Source organism: Agelaius tricolor, unplaced genomic scaffold (assembly GCF_023055355.1).
Source record: "Agelaius tricolor isolate 1412-34295 unplaced genomic scaffold, bAgeTri1.0.p SCAF_1, whole genome shotgun sequence".
In the NCBI taxonomy this organism is placed as follows: domain Eukaryota; kingdom Metazoa; phylum Chordata; class Aves; order Passeriformes; family Icteridae; genus Agelaius; species Agelaius tricolor.
Window position 1 is genome coordinate 93,787,796 of NW_027269261.1, and position 26,579 is coordinate 93,814,374.

General features: G+C 37.8%; 1 protein-coding gene across 2 annotated transcripts in view; it reads right to left on the reverse strand.

The window, feature by feature from the left end:
• The window catches only part of BCKDHB (branched chain keto acid dehydrogenase E1 subunit beta), a 110,948-nt gene extending 85,246 nt beyond the window's left edge, over positions 1-25,702 (reverse strand). The window contains exons 1-5 of one of the 2 annotated variants that reach the window (XM_071444151.1): positions 25,515-25,702; positions 22,941-23,018; positions 20,311-20,379; positions 3,888-4,021; positions 3,050-3,205 (exon numbers count right to left, since the gene is read on the reverse strand). In XM_071444151.1, coding sequence (XP_071300252.1) covers positions 3,050-3,205; positions 3,888-4,021; positions 20,311-20,379; positions 22,941-23,018; positions 25,515-25,650 — 573 coding nt within the window. In that variant the 5' untranslated portion in view covers positions 25,651-25,702. The remainder of the gene's footprint in view (positions 1-3,049; positions 3,206-3,887; positions 4,022-20,310; positions 20,380-22,940; positions 23,019-25,514) is intronic. The other variant, XM_071444142.1, reaches the window with a different exon arrangement.
• Between the last annotated feature and the right edge of the window lie 877 nt (positions 25,703-26,579).

Sequence of the window (26,579 nt, forward strand, 5' to 3'; positions counted from 1 at the left end):
TAGAAGTCACTGAAAACATTAATTCTAGCACTTGTTAAAAAAAATACATTTTAATTACAGCCATGGCTTCAAAACATATTTTGAGAGTAGTATCACTTATTTATATAAAGATAATATAAAAGAGTGAAAACACAACCTAAATCTCCTATTACATGAAATTAACTTGAGAAGTGATTTTTCTAAACAAGGGAGAAGCAGTTTATTAATATTTCACCAAAGCATTTGGTAACAGACACATGAGAAATTACCCACGGATGTTACTAGTACAGCTCCTTAGGAATGAATCATTTTTAGGACAGACTTTATTTACCTTATTCATTTACCATGTTAAATCAGAACATGGTGATGAAGACTATTCCAAAGCTGGAAGTCACTACACTAGAGAGGATGATACTAAAAAGACCCAGTTCACAAAAACAAACTGAAAAATATATATTGAAAGTCACATGCTTAAGGACTACATTTTTGTTACAGATTTAGAACTCAGGAGTAGAAATTCAGATGTGAATTTATTATCTCCTCAAAAAATGACTAGCATACTATGCAGTTAAGTCCTAAAAAAAAGTAACATAGCCAAGGAACTGTTAGTGCTATTGTAAAAATCGCTGCTGGAAACTCAGCTGGAATACTTAATGATTCTTTCAACCCTTTGAGAAGAAAATGAATGAAACAGATGTCAAAAGAGCTCCAGATACTGTTAACAATTCTTTGATACTTTGATTTCTTTAGTCTAACAAAACAAAGACTAAAGAGAGTACAAGTGCTTTAGGCTATAAATGAGCAGATAAGTTAAATATACAAGTTACTCAAGAACAAATTTAGGCTGGAAATGAAAAAGAAAGCTTCTAACCATGAGAGAAGATATTCATACAAGGGAATGCAGAGAATCAATATTAATGTCTTCCATGTACACCCTCACAACAGTGGACAGAGGATACAATCATCCAGTACCCAATAAGCTTTGCCTAAGTACCAATGACCACAGTCCTTCCACTGAATAACTAAAGTTGTACAAACTCCCCTTGGCTTCAGCAATCCAAATTCTACCTGCCACTTAAGAAAAACATAAAATAAAAAGCTAGAAACCTCTCACAAAGTTTAATAAGAGGGTTGTTTTGAAAGCCACTCTTTCCAAAGATCAAACCTTACCCTTCTCAGCTTGTAAGACACTGACTTTCCTCCTGTAATATGGAGAAAGTATGCTTAGATATGGGACATTTGAAAATGCATCTGAAACACCAGTTCATTTTAACTTCTTGATTTCTATTTTAAGGGCCAGGGTTATTCATAAATACCTGCAATCTTGAAACATTATGAACTGTACCAACAAACAGCTTTGCAAAAAATATTAAAGAACAACACTGTTTTCACAAAGCAATATTATTCAAGAGATACAGTCTAAAACAGTTCTCTGTGCACAAAAAGCTAGTAGATTGCTCCATCAGTTCCACAGAATTAATGTGCCTTTACCTTTAACTGAGATGACATATCTTAGTGGTAGAAACCTACTTTAGCATTTTATCCAAGGAAAAGTGAAAGAAAGTGAAAAACGAACACAAAGATCAGAGGTGGGAACAAAGAAATCATATTACATGGAGTGACTAAATAAAATTCTAACTTACTAACTTGTTCATAAGACTAGCCATCAGTCTAGGTAGCTGGTATGAATCAGAAAGAGTATTAATCACCAGAGTGGACCACTAAACCTCATCCTTTGGTTTAGTATATAAAAATTTAAGATTGACCTATAAGATCAGCAGAAATTAGCTGGACCTGGAGTCAGTATTTTAATTATCTGAGCTATGTTTTGCTTTCATACAATATTAAACTACTTTAGTTTTAAACAACGTCTAGAAAACATTTGATTCAATAACCTGGCAAAAGACTTTGTAGATTGCTTTTGTCTATAATCAGGAAATACTTTCAAGTTCAGAAGATGACCTCAAATACCATAAAGAACACCCAAAGACAAGAATGTATCCCATTCCTCAAATATAATGAAATAAAGTGTGAATAATACAGGGGTTTTTATTTAAGAGAAGAACAAGTAGGAAAAATGGCTATGGCCTCCCTATAGATGAGTAATATCTGAAGCTTTAGGACACCAAAATCATACAGAGACAACAGTATAAACAGCAGATAAACAATGAACATGTGTCTTTAGAATACAAATACTGGTTCTGCTTAAATCTTCCACATTAATCTGCCCTGAGTCATTGCTCAATGGACTGGATGCCAGCTAACCCAGAAGTATAAGTTCACAGACAAAACTTTGGTCAGGAAAAAATGAAGAGCCTGACAAAGTATTCTCTTGGTCTGAGATGATTATATCCTACACTTCCCTTTCTCTAGGAAAGTTATCCACCTAAGCACTAGGTGTCTTCACTTCAAGGGAAGCCACCACCTCAGGCAGAAAGCTTGCCTGAAGTTTTCACTCCAAGAATCACCAAGCAGTTGAGTTTGGCAAGGACCTCCAGAGGGTCATCTATTCCAATGCCCTTGACCAAGCAGAGGCATCCAGATCCAATTGCCTGGAATCACATGCAGACAAATTCTGAGTACCTCCAAGAATGGAGACTCTGCAAATTCTCTGGGCAATCTGTACTTCCTCATGTTCAAAAAAAACCTCTGGTGCTTCAGTTTGTGCCTACTGCCCACCACTGTCTTTCATATAAATTAACTCAATAATGCACTTAAGAGAGATGCAGAAATTTTAAAAAAATTAAAAGGAAAGTAGTATTTTTTGTTAGTTTTTAGGTTCTGTACTATACTGGACACAAAACTATGTAAAATGTATGTTTGTAGCACAAGAAAACAGACAAATACAAAATGCTATGTGTACTAAAGATTGTTTCAATAATGGCTATAAATTTTCAAACACTCAGAGTTTAAGTTTTCTAATAGTTTTTAATTAGCATATTCAGATATTTTGTTATGGATTGACATCTACTCTTCTTCTCCTCTCTGCACCCAGACTCATTGCTAGTCAGGTCCATAATAAAACAAACAAACAAAAAAAATAATCTTCATAAAATAAGAGCTATTATACCTTTATTCCTGGACAGTGAGCAAAAAAGGCTTCTGGACTTTGAGAGTGATATAGTGCACCATGACCCACACAGCCCCACGGCGCTCTAATGGTGAGGCTTCCACAATTGAACAGATCTCCAGAGCGGTAACGATATTTGGCTGCTTCATTAACAATCTGGGAAGATTTATATACAAAAGTAACATTCAGTCCAATACCTCTAGTTATGCGTCAAGACACTTCAGTACATGCAATGTAACTACATCATCTGTTCCATGCATGGGATTCAGAGGATGAAATTAGAAGCAAAGGAATACTGTAAGTCAGCACAAAGACAAACATTTTCCAAGGCAAATAAACAATAATTTATTGTGTTCAAGTTAGATGCCTAAGCCTCAGGGGTAGCCTTATAAAACAGTTGTTTCATCATTCTATACTGTCAATCAGCCCAATCCAGACCTGTACTTTGCCCTGTGGACACATGGCCAGCTGCAGCTGTATGCAGAAATGAGCCTGTGTTCAGAAGACATAGGCTGTTGACTTTATGGCTGCTGAAGCCAACACAGCCACAAAACCAAATATTAAAACAAACAGACATTTGCCTCAAACCAGATCTTTAATTTCCATTATTTAATAAGCCTTCAAATTGGCCATGGTACAGTTTACTGTTTACAGTACAGTACTAGCACTGTTTGCAGTTCACGCCTGTTTACCTAAAGCATGCATAAATATTAGTAATACAGCTGTGGTTATATTTGCAAAAAACTACACATTCAAACCAAGTACTAATGCTAACAAAAGAGTAGTTTAAACAGATGTAAGATTTATTTTAACCGCTCTCAAATTTATTAGTACTAACCTGATCAAATGCTGGAAAAATGTAATCTGCAAATTGAATTTCTGCAATGGCTGTAGCACCTGTAACAGCAATTCCAATACCAAAGCCAACAATTCCTTGTTCACATAAAGGGGTGTTGAAAACTCTGTCTTTACCTAAAAAAAAAAAAGAAAAAAACCACAATTCCTTTAATAAAACCAGCTTTAAGAGGAAAATATTGTCCCAGAAATATTTTACTTATAAACAAGTCACATGCAATTAAGCATATCACTGTTTAGATGGGCTTTTCTAGGTGTAGCAACAATAACCATCCATTACAGGTACAGATACTTTAACTTGTAACAACTTAGAGGAAGAAAAGGAGAAACGAAATGAAAGCTAAGAACAGTTTCTGTGACTTACAACATTCTGAACAGTTGAAGGAAAATTTGTTCTGACGTTTTCACATTTAAACATGCATACCCCTCCCATGCTTATATGGGAGTGAACAATACTTACAATCGTCCTTAACAGTTTATAATAAAGGTAACTGTTGCTTCTTCCATTTTTTTTTCCAAGCACTGACAAGTAACTGTCCCTGCTCAAAGGCAGACAGATGCCCAGGGGCACCTGTACAAAAGCACACTGACACTGCCTCTGGTCCACACTCCCCATCAGCAGTGCCCATTCTTACCACTCTTCTCTCCCAAGGTAAGGCCACATTTACATAAGTTGCTTTGTCCCCAAGGAACTGCAGTTCCTGCTACAAACCCAAAACATTTGATTTCATTTCTCCCCTATGGGAGTGCAAAATTTCTGTGCCACAGTAATTTCTGATCCCAAATATGCATCAATCTAATAGATGACTACACATAAAATTGTTCAGATCATGAAATTAAAAACAAGAAGGAGTGGGAGGGAGATGAAACACCACTACAATATCCTGTATAAGACTTATTTACAATACTTGCCAGCAGTACTTTTCTGCCAAGGGAGTACAGCAGAAAAATCTTGGTCTGCTATTAAATCTTCCCTTTAGAACACTGGGTAGACAGTAGGTTTCTATAGGAATCCATCATGCATGAAAATACCAAGACTTCAAATTGGATAGAAAAAATGTGCACAGTGCACACCAGTGGCTATGAAATAAATTAAACAATAACAAAATAACCATGAATCAACTAACCAAAAAACCAGACTAAACTAATAAGTGGGAAAGCTGTTACTAGCAGGACTTCTAATTTCAGTATCTCTAAGTTCAACTATAAAAAGGAAAGCTAACAAAAGTTTTCAGAAAGAGATGATTAGGGAAAAACCATTGTCCAAGTACTTGCAATATACTAAAGGGAGGTATGTTTTACAAATCTTTAAAGCACACATCTTCCATTTCCACAGGTCACCCAGCACACCACTGTCACCCCTTGTACCCTGTCCACATGCATGTATGAATGTATAGATATATCAGTGAATATGTTTTTGGCTCTCCCTCTGCTTTCCATTTTTTCCCTCCACCAGCAACATTCATTTAAAGCAAGTAAAAAAAGAAATGCCATCAAATGATACTACAATGTTGGTGGTGTCAGTGAGGCTACAGAAGCCAATGCCAAGTCCAAAGAGCTGCCACAATTGCAGGACACACCATGATTTCTCATACAAGACAGTGGAAACAAAGGGAATCCAAGATTAATTTTCCCTCTAGAGGGACCCTTCATTGTGTAAATTGTTCTCATTCCTGAGGAGCTGTAATCTCAGTTCCTATATTGCATTCTCTGGTGTACTCTCTCCATTGACAGACATCATGGCCAAAAAAAGAGGAAAATAAACTTCCTGTGCGAACATGTAGCTGTCCCAGGCCTTACCACCACAACTGTGAAGGTGCAGAAGCCTTGCACCCATACCCATCTGTAACAGCATAAACAGTTGGCAAACACTTCCTTCCCTCCCTTTTATTTGTCTAGCATACCATGAATTAGCCATCTTCATTCCCTTCTCTTGCACTGACACAATTAATTTTAATTTAAAACAAATCTTATTTTAATAAACTAAAAATGTATTAACATTATAAAGACATATGGTAACGTTGGTCATTTTCTTTCCTACTTCCTACTTTCCTGCTTCTTATAAGTCCATTGGCAGATCACTATTTGTCACTTCACTTGCTTACAGGATATTTTGATCTAAGGCTTATAGCTTACCTTAGCCTTACTCTTTATTAAAAGATTTTTCAGAGTACACTGGAATAGCCTAATACACAGATTCCATAAATAAATAAAACTCACACAAAAATTTAAATGTATTTGAACAATCCCGTAAAATGAGTTTTCACCTAGTAATTGACACAAACTTGAAAATTAATTTTTTAATATCAATTTAGGGTGACAAATTAGTTTAAAAGCACGTTAGCCCCACCACACTAGCATGTAACACTATAATTCAAAATATAAAATACATCCTAATAAAAAGGATGTATTTCATCCTAAAACATGCTACATACACACTAGCATGTAACACTATAATTCAAAATATAAAATACATCCTAATAAAACTGCTGAAATACTAATGAAATATTAAATGAGAGGTATCACATTGATATCAATGGAGTATGATTAAATCAATGAAGTGAAAATCATTAAAGCAAAAGTAAAATGTAACGAGACAGCTGTAATGTGAGGAGTGTGAAGCACCTAATTTGGAGTTTCAGGACTAAAGGTACAATTCTCAAGCACCATGACTTAGAACAGAAAAGAGTAAGCAAGGGAACTCAATGAATGAAATGTATTACTCAGGAATGGTTTTGATGTAGCATTAAAACAATAATACTGACCACTTAAAAAGAAAATCCTAAAGCACTTTACTATATATTACATCAGAAAACAACTTCAGGCAGAGTTTTGAGGAGTAGAGCTTTCTTTATAAAATCTAGCCCCTTATGACAAAAAACATACACATTGTTAGGATAAAACAAATATATTCTTTTCCTCAAACATTAAAAATTATTTCGTGTTGCTTTAACCTTCTATTTTTATTGATACAACATGAAAATCATTACTAAAACTAACACAACATATTTAAATATTTAGCATTTAAATGCACTAAGCCTATGTATTTTTATCCATTTTTTTCACATTTTCTTATTTTTCACTTTTTTCAAAACATAAAAAGGAAGTCCATTTTGATAAACAGCCATTCACACCATCCTCTGCAAACCAGCTGAGTCAGATTTCAGCTGAAATCTGACTGAAGCAGACAAACCACCCAGAGATATACTTTGTATTTCCATATTTCATTTCCTTACCAACAAAGAAACACTTCCTAAAATGTGTTCCTCCTATGATTTGTGTCAGCCACACAGCTCAAAACAAACTAACACCAACTCAAGGAGGTGACTTGTCAGCCCAGGGGAAAGCAGCAAGCTGCATTTTTTGCAGCCAGGTGCGTCAGCCCCTGCAGAAGACATTATTACACTGGTGTGCATTTCAATTAACCTGCCTGGCTTTACAAACATCCCTGGCTCCAGCCACCTGAACAGGTCAGCGCCCTTTGCCAGCTACTGAGGGAAGCAATACAGCAAACATGGAGGGTTATGGGCAAAAAAAGGATGATTCTTCTCATCTCTCCATCCCAATAACTAAGGAGTAAGACTAGATGCATGTTCAGGAAGTTAAAAAAACACTCTAGAAGTCTTCCCTAACAAAGAAAATTTGAAATTATGAAGAACAAACATTAAAGAAAAAAGCAATACTCGGTTCAATTTTACTTAAATAAAAAGGAGTGATCTTTGTGATTTTCAGAACAAAGAGTATCCCATGAATGTTCAAATTACCACTGACCCTTTGTGTAAGAGACAAAAGCTTTAAGGCAGTCTCACTCGAGTCATCTTCTCGTTCGCCAGGAATAAAGAGTTTCATAGCAACCTAACAGAACACGTTTACAGACATTTGTAGTCGATTATTGTGCATTAATGTTTTGGCTGCTTCATCTTTATTTGTTCCAAGGCATCAGGAAAAAAGTATTTCAGGATTCTGCAACAAGTCATGTTCCTGTCTTAATTTAACTTCAAAAATAAGATATTCAAACAATATTAAATCTCCTATAATGTTAACACACCACCCAGTGCTCCAACTCTGAGTAATATTATATCACTCTGCACAAGTCCACCCTGGACCATTTGGGTGGTTTAGGGAGTACTGCTGGTGATTTAGCCAAAGGAGAACTGTGCTTTGTTTTCAAAGTACAGCTACATCACTGGTGCTAAAAAAATGCATAACACATCTTAAAAGATGTCAGTACTGAGCAGTATTAACAATATATGTGGACAGCATTTCATTTGTCTCAATGATCTCCCTGACTTCCATTTAAAACATCCATAAGAAGTCAAATAGAAAAGTCTAAGAAGCTAAATATATTAGGAGTTCGACCAAAGCAGTCAGGCTCCATATGCAGAAAGGACTGGAAAGAAAAGATGAGTTTTTTGGTACTCACCAGGGACTTTGTGTAGAAAATTCAAATAGGAATTATTAATTCCCAATCAGTCCTGCCTTCAAAGACCTTTTTTAACCTTAAAATATCTAGGATTTTTCACAGATGTACTTCTACATCAGTCTACTAATTTTATTTCTTAACATATTTAAAACAATCTATCCAACATTTAAGCTTTCTTGGTCCCATCATCCCTTTTAAGCCCCATTTTACAACTGGTGACACTTGTAGTCTTCCATTTCTCTGATACTATGGAAGAGGGCAAGCCAAACAGTAAGTAAATTTTGGAGCTCCTGGGTTAACAAAAAGTAGTTCTAACAACTTACTCATTTTAATCATTTTGTTCTACCATTTTTTTCTACTGATAACCTAGTCACAGTTCTCCAGCTTTAAAAAAATAGGCCCTGTTGCTCTGAAGGGAATACCAGTAAATATACATTGACTTTACAGCTGGATATAGAAATTTCAAAGCTACTTGTCCAAAGCAGGGCTTCAGGCTCACTGACACAGAGATGGTTTAACTCTCAGTCTTGAAACTTTGCACACTCACATGCTGTGTTGTTCAAAAAGCTGCTTTTTCCAGAACTATCCATGTTACAATACTTCACCTGATGAAATGTGATTGTATGAAAAGGATTTCATACGCTGAACTTCTAAAGATGACTTTGACCTACTGTGCACAGAATTACAACACTTACAGAATTTAGCGATATTCCTCTCCTGTTCTTCCCCAACTCCGTATCCTCCAAAAGCCAAGAACATTTGTGTGTGCCCAAACATTCATAACAGGTTTCAAGGGCCCAGTCATGCCTCTGGTATAACTCAGCCAACCTCAGGGCTGAGTAACCAGGTCTCAGCCCTCAGTCAAGTCAATGTAAAGTCCCAAGTCATGTGCAGTGAGTTGGTCTGTTAATAGGAAAAATACATGCATCCACACCCACTGTGTATAAACTGCCTATGCCTTCAAAACTTTCAACATTTCATTACCTTGAATAAGAAGCCATTCAAATTTTGACTATTTAGCAACTAAGTACATCACACTCCCATTATATTTTCCATAAATATTCCAAAAATTCACATTATGGCAGTAAGATACAAAAGTTAGTAAAAAAAAAATACTGCCAAAATCTGTGAGCAACTGACATGAGGGTCAGAAATGAGATTTGCATGCATTAAACTAAATTAGCTTCTTCCTATTTTGCTGCTGCAAAATCCACTATCACACTCTATTTTGCAACAAAGGAGCTGACTTCCTATTCTAGTTTTACACAGAAGTTTTAAAGATCAAATGACAGATAAGCCTTTCTTACTTGGTTTCACTTGTTGACAGGAGTCCTAATTATGCTTTATTTGGGGCAAAAAAAAGAAAATCCCACAAAAAAATGCATTCTTCTGAACCACTTGTCACCCCTGTGTTGCCCAAAGTAAAGGACACCTGTTCTGCCTGGCAACTGTTAAGAACAGGAATTCTTCACAGGTTTATAATATATGTCACTGACATATCCTACACTTTAGAAAAGCACTTCAAGTAATTTGGAAATTAGGAACAGCTGAAAGATATATTTTCCTTTCCTTTTAAGTCTTTCCCAGTTACTAAATCATAAAAATCATACATTTGAAGAAACATGAATGTTTGAACTAGTAGTTCTAGCTCAAAGTGTTCTCAACAAGTCATTGTTTGACCTAAGATGATGCATTTTTCTTCTAAGAGCTTATTAGATCACAAGTACACTTTCACCTCCTCTCCCCCAAGATTCCCTCAGGAGAAAAGCCTGTTTACTGCAGTTCCACTTAACCCTCACTCTCACAGACTACAAATAGTACCAGTCAGGAGAACTGCTGAAGTACAAAGAAAAGGTTACCATGGACAGAAATTCTTATAATCTGCACTGTTACCAAATTTCAGGTTTGGAAGGAAAACTTTCTACTAAAACTTAGTAAATTCTGAAAGTTCACAGCATAAATATAACATTAATAATGTCCTTGTCAGGCTGCCAGAATTTTGGATTAAAGAGGACCCAGAAAAACTCCATAGATACCTCTGCCTTCCTAAAGCAAAGAGTGAAGATTTCATTTTTAGTCCTCTCTCCCAGTTCAGAATTCCTGTCATTTGTGACAAACTAGCAGCCACTGAAAGCTAAAGAATAAAATAAAATATTAAAATATATTATGTCATTCTCTCCCTTTCTCAGGGAAGAAGTGAGAGTTGGGGGAGGTTAATTCAAAGCTTTGGCTTTATCTTTCAATGCTGGTAACCTTGCAAGTCATTTAATCCTCCCACAATGGAAGAGCAGCCAAGCAGTAATATGAACAGGGGGAGGAGCAGATTCTTTTCAGGTACACAGTGTCAAGTGAAAGAATGATGCAAGAAAGTAAACGAATTATAAAAAAGAAAAAACCCCTACTATGACAGTAGTCACACGGTGGAATAAGCTGTCCCAAGAGGTTGTAGAAGCTCCTGCCTTGGACATATTCACCTGGACAAGACCACAGGCAAACTGAACTCTGTGTTGAGTACTGACTGGTTCTAAACAGATGACTTTCAAGGTCATCTCCTTACAACTCTCTATGGTTTATTAACAGCCCCAAGCAGGGCTACATGCTGACTGCCAAAACTTTTTATGCCTGTCCTTTTCACCTGTCCTGTTCATGGAAGCAATTCATGACATCGATAAAACAGTACTCATTCAGACCCACACTCTTAGGAAAATATTTAAAAAGATGCTCACATCTCAGCAGCAGATTTCCTCACCAGAATTTCATTTTACTTTTCTAAGGGACTCTTGGAGGAAGAGAAGGTAATGAGTAGTCATGATCTAATGAGCCCTTGGAAGGAAAACACATCATCTTGAGTAAGAGAATGACTTGTTGAGAACACTTTGAGCTGGAACTGCTAGTTTAAACATTCATGCAGGCTGCCCACTCCACACTGAAATCCTCCTCATCATCTGGCTCATACATCCAGTTGCAGCCTAAACAAAAAAAAGAGCAATGCCTAACTGGACAAAGCATTCAAATATTCCTCCAGCTATGATTAATAACATTCCTTTGTCAATACAAAAAACTTTTGCTGCATGAGAAGCACACTTGCAGAAAAGCATAACTGACATACAGTTTGACATGAGGAGATATGCCAGACGACCGAGTGCTTACTTGCAAAAATATGCCCCAAAATTGACATCTACCAAATACTTATATGTGGGTATAAGCAGAGGACAACACACCAGCTTAAATTACAAGGCTTAGATCAGTTCCATGCATTTTCACATCATCTGCAGCATGACATGACATGACAGAGATCCAACAGGAAACACAGAACAGTTGTCAAGGCTAAGTTTTGCAACCTGTCAATGAAAATTCTGCTGTAATAAGCTGTGCACACCATCTGGATGACAAATCAAGAAGTAGGCAAAAATGTCAAAAAATACCAGTTACCCTCTCTCACAATTCTCAGTATCAGTAGTGTAGATGTATTTTACAGTAAATGTGAAAGCATGCTGGATCTACCTGAAATTGTGAAGCAAGTATTCTCAAGAGCAAGGATTTCATGCTGCTGTAGAAGTACTCAGGAGCAAAGAGCTCAATGACCAGAAACCTGCAGTAATGAAAACCATCTTACAAATCTCACTGGTAACCATGCCTGTCCCTTTATAATGCAAAGCATGTGCAAGGGAAAAATTAATAAAGTAGTCTATACTTGGTGCTTCCATCTAGGTGTGAAAACCATGTGCCAAGTTTTGAGAATTTAAAGCTTCTGCAAATTAAAAAGAAAAGAGACCTTTTATAATAAAAGACTAGCATGTTATATTAACCTGGTCACTAGAAGATGGCTCTAAATCAAGTCAAAATAAAATGAACCTGCACCTCAAAGTGCTTCTGCTGCAAATCTGGTTAAACAATTCCCAAACTTGGATACTAGTCTTGATTTCTTTCCACCCTTCTAGGCTTCAAGCAAATGACTTCCAAGAAAACTCTTGAGTTTTATTCCCTGTAAAAAAGCCTGCAGAACCTTCTTAAGTTGAAATTACCACCCTCTTACCACCAAACTCAGAGTAGAAAAAACAGCAGACATATTGAATTAACCCCAGCTGATGAGTGGGATAAATAAACATACAGATAAACAGAGGGAATCACAGGACTAACCAACGAAATTGAGAATCACTTCATTCCACCTAAGGACATAAAGAGAGATGTCAAAAAGAAGGTACACAAAATGTGCTTGTGACCTCATATTAATACAGACTGCAAGACTAGTTGTGTTTATCAATTCCATCTTGGGTCTTTAATATACATAAAGTTTCATCCTCCTCGACATGATATTATCAAAATACTGTTTTTACATGATTCACTGCAAGTATTTTCTGAAGTGGAAAATTCCATTTTTATGAAGCTTAGCAGCACATACTTTTTTGCCCAGCAATGTATCTTGAAATATCTTAAAAATGTGAGAACAGCTTTCTCTTTTTCACTGAGTATCACGTTCTATATTAAAAAATATATTCCTTAACTTTCCCTCAAACAGTTTTACAACATAGGAAAAGAAACATAAGTATTAGCAAGCCCCAAATAAATAAAATACAGTTTTCACAGCGGGCACACTATCAGAACAATTAAAAAGAAAATAAAAACAAAACTAAAATAAAAGCTATTTAACTCTGACAGTGACTGATTTATATTATTATCCCACAGATAAAAAACACGTAGAAAGGACAGATTATATTTTACCAAGTTTTTACATTTTACCAAGTTTTCAAATAACTTTCCTTCTAACTGTAAATTTCAAAAAAGAATTGGCTATTTAAGATGAAAATGAACAAAATGTACTATTGTGTAATGAGTCCGGAACACGTTCTCCAGATGTTACTGTTCAAAGACATTTATATAAATCAGAACAAATCCAGGTCTTGCCAAACTGTTCTGGAAGAACCAGGCAAGCAAACTGCAGAATTCTTCACTTAAATCTATGCAAAAAGAAATGAGGATAACCAAACCCCAGGCTATTTACGTTTTACTCAATCTACAAACAAGTAGTCATTTTGAACTCTGAATGAAATGTTCCACCCTTAGCTTACATCCATGATGTCAAAAATTCTGAACTCCCTCCTTCTACCACATGCAATGTTTTAGAAGGAGCAGGACCTATGCCAAAGAAGAACCATGTTTCTCCAGCAAGCTTGCAGTCTGCTTTTAAGCATCGAGATAACATTTTTCTATCTGCTTAGAGAGTAAAGCCCTAACACTTATGCTACTTTAGGCTGAGTTTTTCCTCTTCCTCATACTAGCCTATGGTTATGTTCTAAAAGAATGTAAAAGACACCATGATTACTGATTCAAAATTCCACATAAAAACCACAGAGTGTCTTCCCACCTGCTGAATTAAGACCCAACTACTAGTAGCTTTTGGGAGGCAGAACACACTGCCTTAATATATTGCATTACAGCCCATCCAAATTGTGTTCTTGTACTTCTTACCTTTGCACTGTAACATTTGGGACCACAAAAACAACCACAACAAGCCAGAATCTCCATTAACAGATATGTGCTATCTTACCAGTCACGTTAAACATAGTCTACACAATAAAAAATGTCTTGAAATCACTACCAAAAATATATACAATATAAACATTTTAAAGTATTTTATGTATTTTGGAGGCAAACTATCAGAATTGTTTTAAAAACAACCCTATACTATATATAGTTCTATTAGCTCAGCTTCAAAAGATTCTCCCATCATTTCATGCTACTAAAAGCTATCAGGACATTAAGCAGTTTTTGCAAGCACATCCAAACTTCAGCCAACAACCTTCACCAAATACCATAACAACATGGGGACAACTCTATCTTCTCACCCATAGGTTTCACTTAAAACACAGAACTTGCTTTCAGGAGTTTTCCACAGCTAAAGCTCACAGAATAATATTGTGCTCAAGTAAATACTTATCTTCAAAGAATGACTACTATTTTTTTAGAAAAGCTGGTGTCCTTTGGGCATGGCTAGGTACAGCCATCTCCTGGCCAAATAAACAAAGACTCATGAATTAGTTTACTGGACTATAAATAAACTATTCATTTACTGAGAATGAAGTGTTCTCTGAAAACTCACACAGGTGTTTACACCTTAGACACAAGATCTACAGAATAACAACCAGGGATTACAGTGGATCAGGTGTTGTAAATAAACATTATTGCTCAAGACAAGCTAGCATTATCATGGGATGTAAGAACAGAGAGCTGTAAGCAACCAGGTTTTACTCAGTAAAACACATGAGTAAAGTATCCAGTTTTGGATGCCCTATATCCTCCAGCTGCAGCAACCAGAGTTCAGAGAAATTGATCAATAAAGAAAAGCTTCAAATCATAACAATAATCCTGCACTGGGACCATATGTGTAGGAAACCCAGAGAAACTTCACCACTGAAGGCTAAAACCAGCCTTTGCCAGTTGATCTGTCCCAGAACATACCCTGGGCTTCAGAAAGAAAATTTTGTAAGGAAGACAGAAAGAAAAGAAAAACAAATATGGAAGTGATAAATAAAATCATTTTTAAAGAATCCAGCTGATTGCTAATGTGGCTAGGTCATCCTGACATAAGGATACTATTTTCTTTCACAACTACAACTGTGGTTTCATATGTAGTTCAGTCACTTGCTTTTTGCTGAGTTTGAAACTTGCCACAGGGGAAATTTCTGATTCAACTCTCCCTCTTCTCACAGGATTCAATACAAGTGTTACCTCTTCTCCTGATGTTCCTTTTTTGCCTGTAATTTATCAATTTGCAAGCAAATATCCTGAACTCACTTAATAGGCAGAAATTAGTGTTTAAAATCTGCTCCCAATCTATTTCACACTTTTTTAAAAATATGGTTTGGAAGAAAATAATCCTAGCAACTATATTTACACTCCTAGCTGCATCAAAATAATAACAATAATAACAAAGCACAGGAAGGATTATATATAAAACAATCCTATAAGCTTGAAAATATTAGGGAAAAAAGAGAACTAAATTTCAAGTTACTTGTGCATTCCCCTTCCACTCTACATAAAACCATAAAATGAGTAAGGAGAAAAAAAATGAAGCTGCTTATTACACATTGACTACTATCTGCATGTATTAATGTCTCTAGCCATGTGTGTACCTCAGTATTACCTAAAAGGAAATGATCTGAGATTGATTTTGTTTTATCCTACATACATACAGGAGTGACACACAGTTGTTCTTACAGAGTTTCATTTTATCAAGCATGCACCCAGCAAAAAATCAATTAGTGGCTGCACAGCAGTAGATTAGAAAAAGAACTTAGGGACTAAATCAAGCCACAAACTGACAGCCAACACTGCATTGCTAATAAAGGCAGCAAACATCCCTCTAGAACATTTCAGCAATGTTACACAGAAACCTTGGGAAAAGCACTTTGTTCTAATTGACTGTGTTTGAGGGTATCACAAGCTGCTGGGGGGGCAGTACATCTCTGTGTTCACTGAGACACAAAAAGAGGAGAACAGCAATAACAGAGACTAAACAGAATAGATAAAAAATAAAAAGCCATGAGTCAAAAACTCTAATCAGTGATGGGACATTAATTCAGAAAGGAAGAACCCTATCTTCCTCTTATTCACTCTGCGATCACACAGAGGATCCCAAACAGTGACACATTAACCACATGAGCAAAAGACAAATTCATTCCAAAATATTTCAAAAGAACAACTGCTGCTGTATCTTCACAAAGATCAGCTTTGGCATCTCAGTCAACTCTTTGTGAAGTAAGTTCAGAACTCCTGAGGGACAGCATTAGGCCAAGTCTCTTACACCCTGAGCAAGCATTTGCTTCTGGTAGGAGATACCACAATGACATCCTCTTGGAACTGAGAGAATCTTTGAAATAAAAACTCCCATTCAATGTATTCACACTCTTACCTGTATTTGCAAATAGTTGCAAGGGAATTAAAATGGCATTATTCAGGAATTCCCTACTGAAAAGTAAAAGATTCATTTACACTACTCTTTCAGTCAAAATAATTTTCAATAGCTCAAAAACTTAGAAAACAATATATTCAGGCCTGTAAATACTGGAAATCTAACTTATACAGTCACCTAGACTCCCTTGATGACAAACAGAAGGACATTCCATGACAAGGAATTGAAGGTTGCTGCACAATAGGGAATTGAGCGGAATCTCAAAAAGTTTGCAAACTTCATCTGAAAAAATGAACATATACACCAAAAAAAAGTCAGCTCCTACTCAAGCACTGCTATGGGGAAAGACCTGCCAAGCTCACCTTTCTTCTGTTGGACTCTGAGTTCTGAGCAAGGACTGATCCTATTCCACAATCTCAAAATACCAAGCTCTGAAACAGCCAGAAAGCTCCTGATCCTTACCCTTGCTAAGGACAATCTTTTGACATGGCAGCAAGTGCACATTAGAATCTCCCTTCAAGTGCAGACCAGAATTGTATGAAAGAAAAATCACCACAGAGGTCAAATCACCTGGGGCACTTACAGATATGGAAGCACTCAAGCTGTAGGTGTTTGGAGGATGGCAGAAAGAACAGTCAAGGAAAGTATAATATATATCTATATATATCTATATATATCTATATCTATCTATATCTATATATATATATATATATATATATACACTTCACTTCCCTGTTTATGTAATTTTCATTTCTTGGCCACAGCAGGATAGAGAGGTCTTTTTTTTTTTGTTTTGAGTTACACAAAAAACACCTGCCTTAACATTCTTCTGAGTTACATCCTTTGTCAATCACTATTTCTGCTATTCTTATTTCTCAGTCTTCACTTCTGTCCAATTTCTCTATTTTTACCTTGTTTTTACCTCTGTTTTTTCCTCCCATTTCTTTATCTCCTATCATCTAATTCCTACCTCTGATCTCCTCTATATTTCTGTCATGTGGATGATACTGATCTTTACATGTTGCCACTTTATGTCACACTTCAGGCAGAGCAAGAGAACACATACTCCCATTCCAAGATAGTTGTTTCAAATCCATTTGCAGACTCAAAAACAAATGGACAGCATTTTCTCTGAAGGATTGGCATAATAATGTACTTCCCTTTAAAAAAAAATTTAAAAATGTTTGCACACATTACCTAGGCCATCAAAACACAGTAGGCAGTTTACATCACACTGTTCTAAGGACAAGAAACACCTCCAGAGAGCAGGACTATGGAACAGCAGGCATTCCTTATTTTGATAAATATACTCTAAAGGTTAGAGGATGTAACTTCTGCAAAACAGTGACAATCAAAAACCTGTCAGAGAGTGATGGGGAAAAAGATAAAAAATAAAACATGAATATGCCTTCCAGAGTACCAGATCAGAGAGGACAAAGGAAAAAAACTGTACAACACTTATTTCCCTTATCTGAAAGGAGCACTCTGCATAAATATTCCAGAAAGTCTACTCATTTTCATTATACAGTGACAGATTTTTAAACATTCAACTCAATGCCAGAAAACTGGAATAATGTATTTTAGACCTTGACATAAGATGCATAGGAACAAACATACCATCTTTAGTCACACTATCATGAAAATTAAATTTCCACACACTGACTGACTTACATACAATTCCTTAATTAAATATTTTTAAACATAATTCCTGGTAGCACATTAAAAATTCATATGCTCAAAAGGTTGCATTTATTTCCTTAAAAAGTCAATGAGCTTTCCTTCACTTACTAGTACAGGCCTCTGGCTATGTTTATACAATGTAACGCTCCACTGGAAGAAAAAAATAAGCAGCTTTTATATTTTATGATCAATTTTTTCTAAAAGCAAACTTTTTTCTGTCTCGAGAGAGAGCCTTCAGTAACATTCTGGACACCAACCAACATCTCTATAATACTACTACTGAGTATTACTATATTAAGTTCTTCCTACTATAATATTAGACTATATTTAAATCTTGACCTCTATAGAAGTGCTTTAAAATGAACTATCAGTTTTTATCAAAATAACAACTTACAGGCATAGACTGCCACCTAGTGATCTTAATTATCTACAAAGGAAAAGAAACTAAACAAATGAAACAAAAATCAGCTCCTCTTCCAGATAGAAGGAAAAAACCCCATTCATTCCTTCATATTTTATATCAACATATAGAAACAACCTCACATTATGTTACTTGCATCACCTACTATAATTTGACAGTAAATTCAGGAGGGGGATGGGGAAAGAGTCAGTAAGTGTATGTACTCTTCCTCATAAGATTCACCAGGTTGGTTGGTTGGCACTTCCATCTGCAATTCCTCCTTATTTTACAGGGAGTCTAGCCTTTTCATAATACAAGCATTCCATCAAGAACTTATTTAATCTCTGAGATTGCACTGATAGGCAATCTCCTATCCTGACAGACCTCCTGACAGACCACTCAAAACACTGTATTCTTTCAATTTTTTGCACTTTCAGTCTTTTCTGTTTCTCCTCAGCATTGCAACTATGTTTTCAGTACATCCTCCAGTTCATCTTTGCCATTCCCTCTTCAGCCACTGCCTGTTTTCTACAGAATTGCACTATCAGTGAACAAAGAAGCTGAGTTACCCGTGTCCTCTTATCTGCCTTACAAAACTGAATTCCCATTATGTGAGTCCTAAATTCAGGACCTTAACTTCAGACTCTCTTCCTGTTCAAACTTGTATTTCCTCTTATTCACTCTGAAGAGGTTAGTACCCTTTTTGAGCAAATGGCAATACTAGTTTAATTAGTCCTTGTTCAATGTTCATGTAGGTACAATTTTAAGTTGTATAACTTACAATTATAAGATATATAAGTACAATATATAAGTACAATTCCCATGTTCCCTCTCACATTTAAAGGAGTTCTTTCCAAATATTCCTGAAGTCACATCATATCTTCCTCAAACATCTCATTAAAAATCATTGATATTATACCCATGAAATAAACCTGACCCTAGCTAGACTGCTAATGTGCTGTGACTGCTGCTTATCATGCTGATTAGCACAGTGTAAACAGTCCTTTTCACTCTCTCAACAGACCCCCTGTGCTCTGTCAGGGCTGTCACAGTCTTTGAATAGCACTGGCACATGGAATACGCTACCAATAAAATGTTACTACAAAGATTATTTAATCTTTTCTTCATGCCAATATTATATGTCTGTCTTACATCAAAAAAAAACATCAAATGACCCTCACAGCACCACCCTAACAATATAAAGTTTGTCCCCTCTGTCTTTTAAACTGGAGATGTTCACTAAAACCCAAGAAGGTTGTTTATGCAACCATCTGCTTCTTTTACTTCCTTCCCAAATAACATCTGTTGCCTGTGTTTTCAGCAACTGGTTGCTGTCTCAGAGGCCTGGTTTTCATATGGAGTCTAGTACACACAGTCAATATATCACACCAGTTACAGAAATATACCTCAGTCTAAACAAGCAGCACTGAAGATCATGGCTAACAGGAGTTTATCACTAACAAGTAAACTAGAGAGCAAGAGAACATCTACATAGTAATTGAAGCACAGAAGCAAGGCAACAAAATATGTTTGTGCTTCTGAAACTTCTTAGAAATATAGTCTTCATCCTCTCTCTTTTTTGGTTTACTCAAAAAAAATGTGGATGTTTGTTCTCCAACATGGCTGTAACACATCTTAATTATTGTTAAATAGATTTAATCACTTGCTGCAAAAGGTCCAAGTCATCTCTGTACCTTGAAGAAAGTAAGCTGCTGAAACTAAATATGTTATAACCTCTTATTCTCTGTAATAGCCCAGAGGGGGAGCAGCAACTGCCAAATTAAAAGCTGTATCATGTTACTGTCTCCACAACCAGCTTCCAAGACCTGTAAAATGCTATACACTAATTAGCCTGCATACATGAAACATTGATTTTACGGTTTTTTAGCATTCCAGTAACAACACTTCTCACAGCAAAATGGGTAAAAAGAAAAAAGAGCAGTGATGTTAATATGAAACTGATGTCAGATTTATAAATTACATAAACTTACCATACTTGTCTCGCAAGCCAACTGTACATCTGAAGACTCCACCAAAGGCCACGTCTTCACCAAATACAACTGAAAATAATAACAGTAGGGGAGGCTAACATCACTCCAACACATCTTACTTTCAAAGGCTTTTATATGGGACACTAACAAAAGTAACTCCTAACACTTCATTTCACTTCAAGATTTATCTAGATCTAAGAATTTCTCATGCACAGCCTGACTATAACAAATGAAGAACCAAGTTTAATAAGGAATCAGAACACAGCTGTCTCTAAACAGAATTCATGAAAATTATTCTGTAAGGCTTTCATTAGCTATGTACTTTTTTGAAATATCCTATAGTAACACAATATCTGAAACTAAATGAGTAAAATTCCAAAAAGCAATTACACTCAGTGACAAATGAGTCATTGAAATTAAGCCTTCTGCTCCAACTGGTAACCATTTTCATTCTTCATCCACAGACTTCAATAAATATAATGTTTCGAAAACCATCAAATTGAAGTTTTTTCCAAAATATCAATCCAATATGAAATGTCAAGCCTTCTCCAAACATAGTTGCCAGACCCCTGAAGAGTGACTTCAAAGGAACTCCTCTACAGAAAAGATGACTAATTAATAACTAGCACAGTTCTCAGTATTTAACAGTACTATTCTTGTAGTTAATAAAGTTTTATTACTAAAAGCATTTGCCTTTAAAACTTAGCTTCATATCAACTAATCTATTTGTGGGGGTTTTTTTCCTTGAATTTAGGGGATGGTTATGTCTAATTTTCTTATAACAGTTTTGCTATCTGCTTCACAGAAACAACTATTGCCCATTTAAAATTCTTAAGCATGTAAAATATGCAGCAATATCACCAATAGCTGTCTGCATGAACCAGGGTCAGTTCTGATCATTCCACAATTCTTCAATATTCTCCATATTCTAAAGGACCCAAAATAATAAGTTAACCTTCTTGCCTTTCAAATACTATTCTTAATTAAATAAAATAAATTTCTGATTGGAATCACTAAAAGGGATTAGCATACTTGTGCTAATCACATCAGTGACACCACTTAAAGAAAAATAAATTCTATAAAGACGTAAAATGAACACACTCATGGGTGTGTATGATTGCACTATGTCCCTAAATCACTTCTCTAATTTTTAACAATAATTTGGGTGGGGTTTCATGTACTTAAAATCTTTGCAAGTCCTTTCTGTTACCATATGGCTCCTTACTTTTGAGCCAGCTGGCATCTACAAAAAATATTCCCATTTAATGCTGGTATCCACAAACTCAAATGGATTTACTCATTCAGTTCAGCCACTGAAATGTATTTTCTTGGAGACATTCTAATTCTCATCAACACAAGTATGAGGATTTCCACACTTAAACAGCAATTGCTCAATTCCCATACAACTAAAAACATATGAAGGACATGTTTTCCATTGTGAAAAGTCCTAATTAGTTCAGTAAGTGTGGTGATTCTGAGAACTCACATCTGGACTGGAGAACTCTAACATGGTCTTGCAAAGGGCTTTACAAAGACTAAGCCCTGCAAAGCTGAGGAGCAAGACTGGAACCTTAGAGCAACTGGTTCTCTAAAGGCTCAAGATTATATATGAGTCTAGGCTCCTGATGTACTTCACTCTACTTGCTTTTATACAGCTGATTCCACAGAAATGGTAATAAAATCTGTTCTTGGCCCTAATTTACCCTCAGTTGTCTAAATTTAATCTAATTGAGGAGCATATAGAACAGCTGAGATTGAGAGGGAATTTATACAGGCATAGTACTGCACACCACACGGGGTTTGTCCCAACAGATTAGACAATTGGTCAGAATTTAGGCTGAGCAGTGATTCAAGCAGTGACAAAAAGGGCTACTAACAAACTAAAAAGAAAACTCAAAATTACACAAGATGATGCAGCCTTAGCAGCTGTCTTCATGGCATGAAGCATCTCTTTCAGATATCTGGCCATCATCATGCCTTTGTTGGGACAACAGAAGCAAAAGACCTCCTGTCATATATAAGAATTAAAAGTGGAGTAAATAGTTTTGTGCAATAGTTTACAATAAGGCTTTTAAATCCTGCTATAACGAAGTAGCATCTTCCAAGTCATGGGTTATCCAGACCACAAAAGCCTAGCAAATTTTACACTGCTTATGGACAACAATGAACAGAAAACAGTAAAGCTATAAATCAATTTTGGAGGGCAGGGAAGAAAGCAAAATGTACAGAGCGAGGAATATGTGGGCTCTTAAAAAATACCGGTTTTAGGGAACAGAAAGTTTAAGAAATGTAAAGTAATGTTATACATTTTTAAAACTCTGACTAGTGGGACTCAAGCTGCCCTCAAGGACAGTTCTCATCAGTAATACTTTAAACATGTAAATAATGTATCTTCTGTCCTCACTTTCAAGTGAAATACACAGAGCTAATACAGAAGATACAATTGCATTTTAGACCATATAATCCATTAGCAATCTGTTAATGCAACACATTTTTAAGATTTGAAATCAAAGTGTACTAATAACTTATTAAAAAATTTCACAGGTCATGAGAAATACAATATTATACATAGATAGGCAAACCAAAACACAATTTATATAAAGCAAAATACACTAACAAGTATAAGGTACCTGCAGTTGGATCTTTGGCTAAAGCATTGTCCAAGGCACTTGTAATGGATTGGAAGAGATTCATCTTCTGAGTTTGCCCTGTGTGAAAGTGATCATTCCACAGTTTAATTTGGTTCAAAACACAAAGTACATTAGAAAACACTGGTGCAAACATGTCCGAAAACTTAACCATCAAAAACAAGATCCCTTTTAGGAATACCCAAGATTCATTTGTTGAATAAAATTAAATTATGGGATAGATAGGATTGAGCAGGGTATACTTGGCCTTCCCAAGGACTGTAATTCCACTTCCAATTCTTTTTTCAAAAACCTAATGCTCTTGCCTGGAGCAGATGCAGCTTTGCAAAGCTCAAGCACTGGGAAGAATGCCTTCCTTTTCAAAGGAAGAAACCAAGGTATTATTGTTTTGAGGACTGGGATAACCCCCTTACTAAAATTCACTGAAGCTTACTTTATCATTCTTTAATCACATTTCTTTAAGCTCCAGCCTTTCCCATTTACAGACATCTATTATTATCAGAAATTTTCTAGACCACTGGCCTGCTCTCTGCACTGCAGTTAGTAAGTGTCTGAAGCTTCAAATCCATACTTCAAAGAAAGAAACTTGGTGCTGAAGTAAAGCAAGCTGTTTAATTCAAACCATGGCTACCAGAATGCCCTTCTTCATTCCAACACTTTTGGGAAAAACAAGGAGACCTGAAAACAAAGATGGAACCAAAACAGTAGCCTAGCCCTCACTACTGTGACCAATTCAGACTCTCCAAGCAAATAAAATAATTCTTAAAAGAAACCAAGTAAGTAAGAAATTGCTTGGTTGACATTTCATAGATCTTTAACTGGCGAACATGTAAACTGAACTGGCGAAACCTCTGAAGTCATAACTAGAAGCCACAGTCCAAGAGAATTCTACCTACCAACACACACAGTGTGTAAAATTAAAGAGAGAAATAAGATTATTAGATGAAGATCCCACACAAACTAACAGGAGTTAGAATTCAGAAAGGTGAACTACATTCTTTTCCCAGTAGTTACAGTACCTCTCAACAAACATTCAGCTTCCCTTTCTTCTAAATCTTTCATTAATGTTAGTATTTTTTGCTAGACTCATGTCACGCCACACCTGAGTAGCTGCATAGTTGCATTCCTACACATTCCTGTGCTTGGTAACTTCACTTATACTTTAGGTGGCCCTTTAAGGAGAGGAAAATGTGGAAAGGAAAATGTGGAAAGGAAAATGTTATGGGAACTCTTGAAGTTATACAAAAGCCCTAACAAACAACATTTACAAATTCAAGAGAAGAAAAGCTCAGGAATGGCAGCTGCTTCTCTCTTTCCCTAGTTGTCCACATTAGTAACTTAGGTTATCTTTCCTACAAGAAACCATCCTTCAGTATTTGATATAAATGGCTATTACTTAAGCTACTGTCAGAAACTCCTCACCATGACAGCTCTACCCTGCTTCTCTTGCTTATAACACAGGCCTTTGTATAAGGCCCACAGAGGAATGGGGGAATGAACTGTGCCTTTTAGATTTGAGCTGTGAAGTTGGAAAAGCAATAGCTCAACAATATCAGGATCAGCATTGCCATAATTTTATTTCACTCCCACTGCTTTTCACAGAATTTCAAAGCGTATTTTGACTCACAGGGAATTAGACTTCTACTAATTAATGGCAATAACTGGCACACCACTCCAGAGCTTCTTTGCATGATCTCAAGCAGGGACCTGCCATACACAAGCTTCGCCACGTGGCACTTTGGTGGCCTGTACGTCTTTGTCACTAATAGAAACTGTTTCTGTTAGTCATGATCAAGATGCAACACCAAGGTACCCAACCAAGTAACAAGTTATCTACAGGACAGTGAGGTTCACGTGACAGAAACAGCTGTTCTGCAGCTGGCAGGCTTCTTCCAGGAAAACTCAGCACTAGCCATTTCCAGGGATGCATCTCAGAAATAAAAGTCAAACGCCATGCGCTGCTCATTCCCAAGTTATCTGTGTTTACTCTCAACCATGTGACCACGAGGATGACCTCGAACCTTTTGGCAGACAGCAGTCTTTATTCACCATAGGTTTATTACCGCACTCATGACCTAAGCATGCAATACAAAAATCAGGATAGATGTCAACTCGCGAAGTTACTGCTAGAAGCTTTTGGTCTAGGACAGGGGCCGAGGATGGCCTTGCAGGTCTGAGCACACGATGGGCCCATCTAGGGCAGCTCTGGCTCTGACAGCCCGAACCATTTCGCCACCCCACTGTCGAGGGGGCCTGCCGGCCCCGCCAGCGGCCTACGGGCCCTTCCCACCCACAGCCCAGGATTTCTGGGACAACCCGCGGCTGGAAGCGCCGAGGACACAGCGGGGTCACGCGGCCGTGCGGATGCCCCCGCCGCCCGGGGCCCGATTGGCAGCGCCCCAGGGGCCCTGAGCGGATTCCGCCTCCCTCCCTCCCGTCCCGGACGGGGTTGTTGGCGGCCTCCACCAAGAAGGCGGGGGGTGACAGGACGGACCCGGCGGCAGAGCGAGGTTGAGGCCGGCCTGCGGGGTGGACCCCGGCCAGCCGCGCTCTCACCGTACTCGCTGGGCGCCGGGTCCGGCTGGAAAGAGAAGTGCGCGGCGGTCCGGCGGGGCGCGCCCGGCAGCGGGGCCAGGCGGCCCCAGAGCCCGGCGGGGAGCGCCGCGCGCAGCGCCCGCCCCGCCGCCGCCATCGCCGCGATGCCGGGCCCTCCGCCGGCAGCGCGTTCTAAAGAGGCGGGGTCCCGGGCTGGCCTCCCATTGGCCAGTGCCGCCGGGGCACGGACCAATCAGCGGCGGCTCCGCGGTGGGTGGAGGTGCGGGAGGGAGGGTGGTTTGCTGCGGGCGCGCGGGGGGCGCGGCCTGAGGGGGGCCGAGGGCACGAGCACGAGCACGGGCACGGGCACGCGCACGCGCGCGGCGCGCGGCATCGCGCCGCTCCCGTGTGCCCTCATAGTTACGGGGACGGGGACAGGGACAGCTCCAAGGCACGGCCACAGCCATGAGCACAGGCACAGCCATGGCCGCAGTCATAGGCTCCGCCCCGGGAGGCCTTGCCTCGGTGCTGTCACAGTCGCTTCTGAAACCAAAGGCTTCACCTCTCCCCTTAAACTCTTCTCTTTTCTTCCGCTGCAGTTGTCGTGTCACCACCCCAGAATCGACGAATCGTACACTGGTTTGGGTTGGGAGGGACTTTCGGGATGATCTGGTTCCAACAAACCTGCCAGCGCCAGGGACGCCTTTCACTAGGCAAGGTTGCTCAGATCCCATCCAGCCTGGCCTTGAACACTCCCAGGGATGGGGCACCCATAGCTTCTCACTGTTCCAGTGCTTCACCATTCTTGCAGTAGAGAATTATTTACCTAATATCCATTCTAAACCTATACTCTTACAGTTTGAATCCATTCACCCTTGTCCTGTCACTACATGTCCTTGTAAAACTCTCCATCTTTCTTCTAGGCTCCCTTCACAAATATCTGAAATCCTCAAATTCTACCCCAGCAGCTGTCCCAGAAGGTAAAAAAGAATTCATAGACCTGAAGATATTACCTGTTCCACTCTGTCTCAGAATTCCTCTCAACTGCCCATCCAAACTGGCTCTCAGTCTGTCTTATTTTAAATT